At 36.2% G+C, this 10431-nt stretch overlaps 1 protein-coding gene across 1 annotated transcript; it reads left to right on the top strand.

The window, feature by feature from the left end:
• Window positions 1–5449: 5449 nt before the first annotated feature.
• On the top strand, window positions 5450–8458 carry LOC139728317 (uncharacterized). The gene is made up of 3 exons (XM_071639268.1): window positions 5450–5627; window positions 6847–7049; window positions 7889–8458. Exons 1-3 carry the CDS (start codon window positions 5450–5452, stop codon window positions 8456–8458), a joined length of 951 nt encoding a protein of 316 aa, XP_071495369.1.
• Window positions 8459–10431: the final 1973 nt, after the last annotated feature.

The following is a 10431-nucleotide window of genomic DNA, read 5'->3' as shown; positions in this document are numbered from 1 at the left end:
AATTGGAGTTCACCCGTCTTGTGATCAAACCCTTCATGTACATTTTTTTTTGTTCTTTTGTTTAAGAATATTCAAACATCTTTATCGCTGATTTTAGAATTCTTAAATTGGCAGTATAGGGCTACTATTCTAACCACTTTTTTTTTCTTTCAAAAATTTACCCATAACATTTAACCATGCAGTTCAATGTAGTCTTTCTCAGATATCCTGTGTATGCAAAACATGCAGTAGTGAAATTCAAAGTTTTCAACTTAATGATGACAAAATAATTTCTGCAGCAAAATCTCCCAGGATTCTGATGGGTTAACAAGTTTATTAGCCATTTTATCAATAAATGGACTGACTTGCGCCAGTGAATTAGGAGTGAGGCATAAGCCCGCGCATTGTGTAGTGAAGTGATCGAATGAGCAACAAAAAGAAAATCGAAGTATTAGTGAAGATGAAAATAATGACGAGGATGGTGATGACAATTATGACAATAATAACAATAACAAAAACAACATCAATTTATCAATAAAAAAGCTATAAAAATACAGGAAACCAATTATAATTGCTCATGGCAGTTTTCATCAAAACAATAATGATGATCATAGCAATGAATATATAGGAAGAAAAGATTTTGATTACAATGATGGTCACAGTGGAGCCTGTGTCAGATTATACCAATGACAGTTGTGACCATGCGCTTTATACATTTGTCTTTTTTTTATTGCCTTTGAAAGGTGACTTTGGTGGTAAATGATATGCTCGTGTGTGGTGTGTTTATGCTTCTTTTCTTCCCTCATTAGTGTTTCTGTGTCCCCAACTTCCCTTCATAATTTCATTCTGTATAACATTTATCCTTTGATATGATACACTTTAGTATCAAAATGATTGGTTCGGATTAGGCCGAATATAGATTTCATTCAACTATAGGCCTCGTATGTTCCGAACTGGATGCATATTCTTCAAAATAAAAGGCGGGGTAACAGCAGATGAAATTATCCAAAACTGTAACACTGTTAAATAAAAACTTAAAAACAAACAAACAAACAAACAAACAAACAGACAAACAAACAAAAAAACTGTCTGATCACTCATAATTTGTCATTCTTTTTATACACTATAATTGTAATCTTCGGCCCTATAGTGGTCTGATTTCCTTTAGTGTCATCTGCGTGGATGACACGCGAAAATAATAACACGAAAAATGTAATCGCCATTGTTATTGCTATTGTCATCGCAAGTGGCGAAGTCAACTTGAAAGTCTGCTAAGAAGCGCAAAGTTTAGAATGATTGTAGTCGTCGATACCAAAGGTCAATTTTATACCTAACAAAACAAAATTTTTATAGTTTATTATATAAGAAGCAAAATGTTGAAGATATGGATTTACAAGAAATTTTAGAAGGTCAAGATATTCCAAGGTTAAACGAAACACTTAGATTGTCTTTAGAAGGCCCTTTGCAAATAGAAGAATTGGATCAAATGTTGAAAAATATGAAAAATAATAAGTCACCTGGAATGGATGGATTTACTGTAGAATTTTTTAGAGTATTTTGGGAAGATTTGAGGTTTTTAGTGTTGAGATCATTGAATTATGCATATACAGAGGAAAATATGTCTTTTTCTCAAAAATTGGGTGTTTTAACTTTGATTCCTAAAGAAGATAAAGATAAGTATTATTTGAAAAATTGGCGACCAATTTCTTTGTTGAATGTAGTTTATAAATTAGCACCGGGATGTATTGCGAATCGAATTAAGAAGGTTTTGTCTTTTGTGATAAGTGAAAACCAGAAAGGGTTTTTATCAGGTAGATTTATTGGAGAGAATATTCGCCGTTTATATGATTTGATTTTGTATACAGATGTTAAAGATATTCCAGCATTATTATTATTGATTGATTTTGAAAAAGCTTTCGATTCAATCTCTCATGAGTTTATAACAAAAGTGATGTCATTTTTCAATTTCGGTCCCTCAATAATTTCTTGGATAAATATTTTATATGCTGATGCTTTTTCGTCTGCTCAGATTAATGGTTTTTTTTACTGAGAGATTTAAGATAGAAAGAGGTTGCAGGCAAGGCAACCCTCTTTCTCCATATATATTTTTGTTGTGCAGTGAAATATTAAATTTGATGATTTCTGGACCTAATTCATTTGAAGGGATAAAAATAGATAATATGTTTCATAGAATAGTTCAATATGCGGATGATACACTGTTGACATTAGATGGTACAGAGAAGGATTTATTTATAGCAATGAATATTATAGATAGATTTGCAAATATATCTGGTTTAAAAATCAATGAAAATAAAACAAAAGTAATATGGATAGGGAAATGTAAGAATAAAGAAGATAGAATGTTGCCTGAAAGGAATTTTCATTGGGTGTATGAAGGAGGTAATAAGTATCTGGGTATACATTTTTTTTTGTTGATTTAGAGAGAACTGTTCAGTATAATTATTATGACAAAATGGAAGTGATTAGGAAACAAATGAACTCTTGGCGTAAACGCTCTTTAACAGTGCTTGGTAGAATTGTAGTTATTAAGTCACTGTTGTTATCAAAATTGAATTATTTGTTTTTGTCTTTGCCAAGTCCTAAAGGTAATTTTTTGAATGAGATAAATGATATGTTTTATAGTTTTATATGGGAAAGGAAGCCGGATAAAATAAACAGAATTCAAATGTCTCAGACATATGCACAAGGTGGAGTGAAAAATTAATGATAAATATTTACACACAGGTTACAGCACTGAAAATATCATGGATTAGGGGATTGTTATTTACAACGGATAAATGGTCAGAAAAATTATTGAGTATATTTTTACCCGTACCCATCAATTAGATATGAGTCTCGGAAATGATTTTTTCTTTGAACAAGCCTCGCATACGTGTAATCCCTTTTGGAAAGAAGTATTCACAGCTTACGGCGAATTACTTTCGGTTTATTGTAATAATTTTCAGTGTCAACCTTTGTGGAAAAATAATAAGATTACTATAGGAAATGCGTCGGTTTTTAAACGAAAGTGGTATCAAAAAGGAATTCGTTTTGTTAATGATTTGTTAGATGAAGAAGGAAATGTATAATCATTTACTGCCTTTAAGAGGAAATATGTTGACGTTAATTTTTTAGATTATTTTGGAATATGTCATGCGGTTAAAAAAGCAGGTTGTGATAGAAGTATGAATAATATGGAAAAGTTTTGTCAACCAATTATACCTGATATTTTACAATTGGTTATAAAACATTCTAAAGGATGTTCACATATTTATGCTGTTTTGTTAAAGAATAGAAATAATGTATATCAATGTAAAGGATTTTTAAAATGGCGACAATTGATACAACTTGAAGAAAAGAAATGGCAATCTTTTTCGTTGGCCCCGTTTAAGAGCACGGAAGATGTTAGTTTACGATGGTTTCAGTTTAAAATAGTTAATAGAATTTTATATACAAATAAGATGTTGAATAGAATTGGATTGGTTGAAAGAAGTGAATTCTGTAATGTGAATGTTGAGACTTTAATACATTTTTTTAGTGAGTGTCAATATGTTGATAGATTGTGGGTTGAAGTAAGAGAAAGGATTAATATGAACACGGGGTTAGAAATAACATTTACGACGGAAAATAAATTATTTGGTTTTGGGGGTATTAACAATTCGGCATTGAATTGTATTACCATGCTTGTGAGATATGAAATTTATGTTTGTAAAATAAGAAAAATAATACCTCGTTTTGATTTATGTAAATATAGTATAAGGGAATATTATGATAGAGAGAAATTTATCGCAAGAAATAATCATAAGTTGCAAGTGTTTCAGAAAAAATGGTGTCTTTTTAGACACCTTTTTTCTTGATGTATATTGTATTGAATTCGAAAAAAAAGCATGATGTTATTTGAAATATGTTGTAATATGTGTATAGATGAAAGAGAATAATAAATATCCCAGTGAGGGGGAAAAAACAAAAACAAAACAAAACAAATCAAAACAAAACAAAAAATAACGAAAGTAAAGAACAGCAAAGACTGATGACGATATCTTTAGTTGTTAAATAAATCACTTTCTCATGGGAAACACCATTGATTATTTTGGAATATGTCATGCGGTTAGAAAAGCAGGTTGTGATAGAAATATGAATAATATGGAAAAGTTTTGTCAACCAATTATACCTGATATGTTACAATTGGTTATAAAACATTCTAAAGGATGTTCACATATTTATGTTGTTTTGTTAAAGAATAGAAGTAATGTATATCAATGTAAAGGATTTTTAAAATGGCGACAATTGATACAACTTGAAGAAAAGAAATGGCAATCTTTTTCGTTGGCCCCGTTTAAGAGCACGGAAGATGTTAGTTTACGATGGTTTCAGTTTAAAATAGTTAATAGAATTTTATATACAAATAAGATGTTGAATAGAATTGGATTGGTTGAAAGAAGGGAATGTTCATTCTGTAATGTGAATGTTGAGACTTTAATACATTTTTTTAGTGAGTGTCAATATGTTGATAAATTGTGGGTTGAAGTAAGAGAATGGATTAATATGAACACGGGGTTAGAAATAACATTTACGACGGAAAATAAATTATTTGGTTTTGGGGGTATTAACAATTCGGCATTGAATTGTATTACCATGCTTGTGAGATATGAAATTTATGTTTGTAAAATAAGAAAAATAATACCTCGTTTTGATTTATGTAAATATAGTATAAGGGAATATTATGATAGAGAGAAATTTATCGCAAGAAATAATCATAAGTTGCAAGTGTTTCAGAAAAAATGGTGTCTTTTTAGACACCTTTTTTCTTGATGTATATTGTATTGAATTCGAAAAAAAAAGCATGATGTTATTTGAAATATGTTGTAATATGTGTATAGATGAAAGAGAATAATAAATATCCCAGTGAGGGAAAAAATGGAAAAAAAAATTGAGGAACTGGAGAGGATCGAAGTTTAAATCTGGCGTTTGTTTGTTTGTTTGTTTGTTTGTTTGTTTGTTTGTTTTTCCGGGACCAGTAGACCCTATACGTACCAAAGAGCACAGAAGCGCACCTCTTTGGTACATAGGCCTGCTAGTGCTCGTTTATATGATGGGAGAGACTTTAGTTAGTTAGTTAGTTAGTTAGTTAGTTAGTTTGTTTGTTTGTTTGTTTGTTTTTTAAGCGTAGTTTAGTTGTGAAAAGGTAAGTTGAAAATCCTGTTTCAAGTATGAACGGCAACAATGTTTACTAATGCAGCCACGATTTACGCAAAAAAAAAAAAAAAAAACCCGAGTGTTAAACAAAACAAAACAAAGCAAAGCACTAAAAACACAATCTGGCAGCCATAGCTGTCCAATCTGAGATGTCGGTGTGTGACATGACGCACGCGTTGTATGTTTGCTTGAACGTTGCTTTTGCTGTTTATGTTGGGATCACCGTAGAAGCTTACTCTTTGGTTTTGGCATGCTAGAGTGAACGTTGGATACCATGGCCATGGCAAACGTTGGGGAGAAGAAGGTGCTGTGGTCTACAAGAAAAATAGATAAACTTGTCACACTATTCAAAGCTCACCCATGCCTGTATAATAGATCGCTGAGGGAGTACAATGATAAGGAGCTACGAATGGAAGCCTTGCGGAGCATTGCGGGGGCCATGCAAATTTCTTGTGAGTAAACAAATCGTATTCGCGAGCTGCTACGTGTTTTGTAGTGTGTGGGACCACAGTATCATAGTCCCACACGTACGTATTTATGCGGTCTGATCCGATCATTCAAGCCACGGCTACCAGAAAGATTTCCATGTTGTACGTGCAATCGTGCATTAAATATGATTAATTATTTAGTACAATTTTGAAATACAAATAATTTGCAAGTTCTGGATTCTAATTGTGGATAGGCGTTGGTATAGGCTTTCTTCCTTTTGTTCCTTGCTTAAATTTAAAGCCTTTTTGCAAACCAAAGCCCACATTGCATCATTGGCAAGGAACAGAAAAGGGAGAAGGCCTTGCTAATAGGCGTTTTACCAAACCGAAACAAAAGTTAAGCTCTGTAACACTACACTTTTTATTAAAAAAAATACAATGTAGTAAAAACTAGAATATCAAATGTTAGATTTTGATAAGTGTTTGACTCTTAAAATCAGTGGATGATTCTCCACTTCTGTCTTCAGATTAGGCACTTTCATTAATGCCTTTAAGAATTGATATAGACTAGATAGACACTGCCATTGGTTTTCTAGACTTGAACTGCCTCTTCATCCCAATGTGATCTACTTCCACTGAATGAAATATCAGTCAGAGCTCTGTGTCCAGTCCAAGTTTCTATGAATGAAGAGGAAAGAGCTTGTTGGAGAAAGTTTCATATGTGCCCTCCACTAAATATGACCTATTCAGCTTCAATTCTGCTGTTCTTAGCATTTTTTTTTTTGGGGGGGGGGGGTGGAGTAATAAAGAGCACATGGGATCTGTAATTTGTGGTCTGTAAATGTAAAAAGAAATCAAAAGAAGTTGAACCTGTAAGTCCTAACTCTAAGCCTAACCTTAACCCTAAAAGCATTTCAATGATTCAAGAGTAGAATTGACTTTTTTCTTTTGTTAAGGGGGATGGGGGAGGGAGTAGGTCCTGCTAGGAAGGAAGGGGCAAGACAAGAAATGTTTCCAAATCACTCATTATAGATTTATACATGGTACAGTATGTTATACAAACAATTGCAAATGTGCCCTGTAAATCTGAGAAAAGGATGAAATACCCATATATGGCAATTGCTGTTTCTAAAATGATTCAGAGACAAATAAATGCTCAGGTAAATGACACGAATATGTTCTCCGTATATCAATTCAGCATGAAAAGCTTTCTCTTTACTCCATGTTAACCTCTTGGATACAGGTGATGATGTCTACAGAAAGATTGTCAACCTTCGTTCCCAGTTTCGGCGGGAAAAGCACAGAGAAGTGAAGCTGTTGAACGAAGGTATCACGGATGACCCAGCCTCCCTGATCAAGTGGGTCCACTACAGACAGCTCAAGTTCTTGGACGAATTTGTCTCACTGAGGAATCCAAGGACTGACTTGCCACAATACAGTCCTATGGTAGGCATTTGTCATGATCTTTGCTGCTGCTGCTGTTGTTGTTGTTTTGAGGGAAATGGGGAGGGGAGAAGGGCTTGCAATGAATGGAATATGGATCGTCTATCTTTCAGCCTTCCCAAATTAATCATATTGATATTGAGAGCAGGTAAAAGATAAACAGGAATGAACAAAGGATCAAGCAGGAGGCATGATTACTTCTTTTTTTCTCATGTTGTCTTAAGATATGATTCAATTTTGTATCTTTAAAATTGTAAGATTGGCTGTATTCCTTCAGTTTAGGAAGATATTGGTAATGTTGTATCCTTTGCTACTGGAATTACTTTGAAAACTTCAAGAATTAAAAAAAATAAGACTGGAACCTCAACAAGATATGAAAAAGAATAAGTCAAATATGATAGGTGTACATTGTCACAGTGACAATAGAACTTTGTGGTATGGAACTGACTTTTAGAGCTTGTTGCTATTAAATGGCAAATTGTAGTTCTTGGTCATGCTGTTAAGTTTGGATTTCAGACAAATTCATTCAAAACTTACCCTGTACTATGGTCTGTTGTTGCCAACATGTTCCTGTGCTGAAGTCAACCACATGAGAGTTTTTAAGTGTTTTAGAAGCAGCAAATTGTTGCAAAATGCATTTATAATGTATTGTATGATGTGATTGCAGCAATGTGGTAAGTAAACAACTCAATAAATGTTTGTAAGCCAAACTACCACATCCTCATGAATTTTGGCACATTTCTTACTTTATTATGGTCTGGAAGAGTACATTACATAATGTGTAGAATGTGGCATCAAAAGCAGTCACTGTTGATGGATGTTTCTATCACATGTATCCACAGAATGAATTTGGCGATTTTGACGAAAGCATCGATGACGATTTAGAGTATGACTGCTCCGCTGGGGAAGAGTACAAGGTTGGTCAAGCACCTGACACTAGCACCGATAATGACCTGCTGCTAGTGGACGCCCATCCATGCGATGGCCACGACAATGGTCACCTGCCTGTGAGAGGTTCGCACGTGACTGACGGCGGAACGAAGCGAGCGAGGACAGAGGTCCATCCATTGTCTGACCACCACCAAGTCTGCAACCGCACTGGAATGCAGATGCCCGACAAGACTGACTTGGACAGGTCATTTAGCACCACCCCGCCGAGAGTGTCACTACGCGGTCAGAGGTCCAACCCTAGTGGAGAGGGTTCCAGGGGAGATGGCACGTCGTCCTGGCACAGCCACAGCGAGGAAGATGCCGAGGATGATGATATGATCTTCGCCCGTTACATTGGCCGCGAGCTGAGACATCTGAAAGACCCAAATTTGAAGAGGCTAGTCAAACATCAAATCCAGAATCTAGTGTTTGAAGCACATTGCAAAACCTCACCAGCACTATCAAATCAACTACCACACTGACAGGTAGTCTTTTAACATAAAACATTTACTGTGTTTCTGTTTGAAGTCTGCTTCACCTGGCCTATCGATGAAGAGAACAACCCAAGGAGACATAATCACATGGAAGTGTAATGCAAAAGAGAAATGTGGAAGTCACTTTTTCACTTTACAGATGCTGTGGGTGTGTGGCCTCAGCTTTGAAACCAATTAGGATGGGTTGGATCGAGCTGTTCCCCTTTGATATTCTTCTGTTCTATAATTTCCACCTTAAAAGCCTGGTAGCACGGGGATACCATGGAATGGGAGGGCTGGCCCAGCTCGGTTACACTTCAGAATCCCCATAACGAATTGTGCACAGCTTTATCACTGATCTCTAGGCAAGTACACATGGATCGTTAGTATCTTGACTGGAGTCGACCGTTACTAATGAGTGTATGCTTGGATGCACATATTCACTGACTGGTGCTACATTGTTTGCGTGGTTTTTTTAATGTACCCCGGTGGGCAGCAAATGAATTGGGCCGCCCATGAATCCACAAGCTGCACCACGTCTTGAAAGTACAGGTGTTAAATTTGATCATATTCAGGTTAGTTAGGAGCACCCGCTTCAAGCCAGAGTGTAGCTATACAGAATAGTAGAACTGAGCATTTAGCATCATTTTGAAGTATTTGTGCAATTTTCCTTGAGTTTTGCAATTTCATGAAACAAAAATTATTTCATATAACTTAACTATAGTACTATAGTGAAGTTGCTTGAAGTATGCACTGGTATTTGAATCGACTCGTCCCAGATTTGCATAGTCAAAACAGTATGTTATCACAATGGTACTCTATTTCTATGGAGTGTTACAGTGATTAGAAGCAGCAGTTGAAAAAGTATGCAATTAGTTCCATGTACTCCCGTGACCTGTGCCTGTCAGGGATATGGTTGAAGTTGCAGCAAGATGACCAGCGGACTGTTTTCAATGCCACCAGACATGGGATGCTTTCAGACATGTTCAAACACCATATAATGATTCAACGTTTACTGTGTATTGATGTGAGAGCATTCAGATACATCTCCCCGTGACACGTCAGTCCTGTTGGCTGTGTTTAGACCTTATACCCTGTCAGTTGATAATCAACAGAGCTATGAAAGCACATTCATATCTTTGTGTTCACTCTTGCACAGTGTGGACTCAAAATGTACTTCACACTGCGTTAACACTCAGTGGGTACGTCTGGTAAGTCCAGGTGAAATGATGGTCAAATCAACATGGTGCTCCCTGTAAAGCAACTGTATCTACTCATATGCAACTCTCATTACAGCAAAGTCCTCAGGACCAGCAGTTTCCATTTGTCCTATACTATAATACTCGAAGTTGTTGTTGTTGTCGCGGCCTTATGTATTTCCTGTTTTATTTCGGCGTTGCTGGTTTCTCTATCTCCTCCCGAGCCGTCGGCTCCGGGCAGTTGCGACCGGTGCCGTCGGCCGCAGGAGAGTATCCTACATCGAATGGCGCGGGTTTCGTCCCCTCTCCGCCTCCGTGTCGACGTCGAGGACGAAAAAGAAAAATTAATTAGCTACATGCATAATGCATTTTTGTGCGTGACGAAAGAGCCGAGCGTTTCAATATTCACGGAACCTGCGCTGGCCTCCTGCTTTCTCGATCTTCCATCTTTTAGCTTGCAGAGACACTGGGGGGATACTAAAGATGATGGTGCAGCGAAATCTCTGACATTTTCCGGCGGACGCGCACGCACACACACAATGTACCTCGCAGAACTCTATACACACTCTACACTGTGTGTATAGTTCTGTGATGTACCTTTGCCTCCGCCTGTTACGTGTACTGAATATATTGACGATGGTTACACGAATCTGTGTGTGCGTGATATGGACTACAAGGGCATTTACGTACAGTTCGCCATTATTGGCGTCCCCAAATGAAAACAACGAACGTTGTTATGTAATTGTATTTTGCACAACTGCAGAATACTATATGCAGCTCAGG

Source organism: Diadema antillarum, unplaced genomic scaffold (assembly GCF_040938485.1).
Source record: "Diadema antillarum isolate AM-2024a unplaced genomic scaffold, OU_Dant_1.0 scf00000019, whole genome shotgun sequence".
Classification (NCBI taxonomy): domain Eukaryota; kingdom Metazoa; phylum Echinodermata; class Echinoidea; order Diadematoida; family Diadematidae; genus Diadema; species Diadema antillarum.
Note: the sequence above shows the minus strand (reverse complement) of the source record. Positions and strands in the feature narration are given on the sequence as shown.

What these genes read in the sequence shown, in the direction of transcription:
- LOC139728317 (XM_071639268.1), top strand. Translation starts at nt 5,450, where the DNA reads ATGGCCATGGCAAACGTTGGGGAGAAGAAGGTGCTGTGGTCTACAAGA. An exon ending in GGGGGCCATGCAAATTTCTT is followed by an intron (nt 5,628 to 6,846) that starts GTGAGTAAACAA and finishes TCTTGGATACAG; the next exon opens with GTGATGATGTCTACAGAAAG. An exon ending in TGCCACAATACAGTCCTATG is followed by an intron (nt 7,050 to 7,888) that starts GTAGGCATTTGT and finishes ATGTATCCACAG; the next exon opens with AATGAATTTGGCGATTTTGA.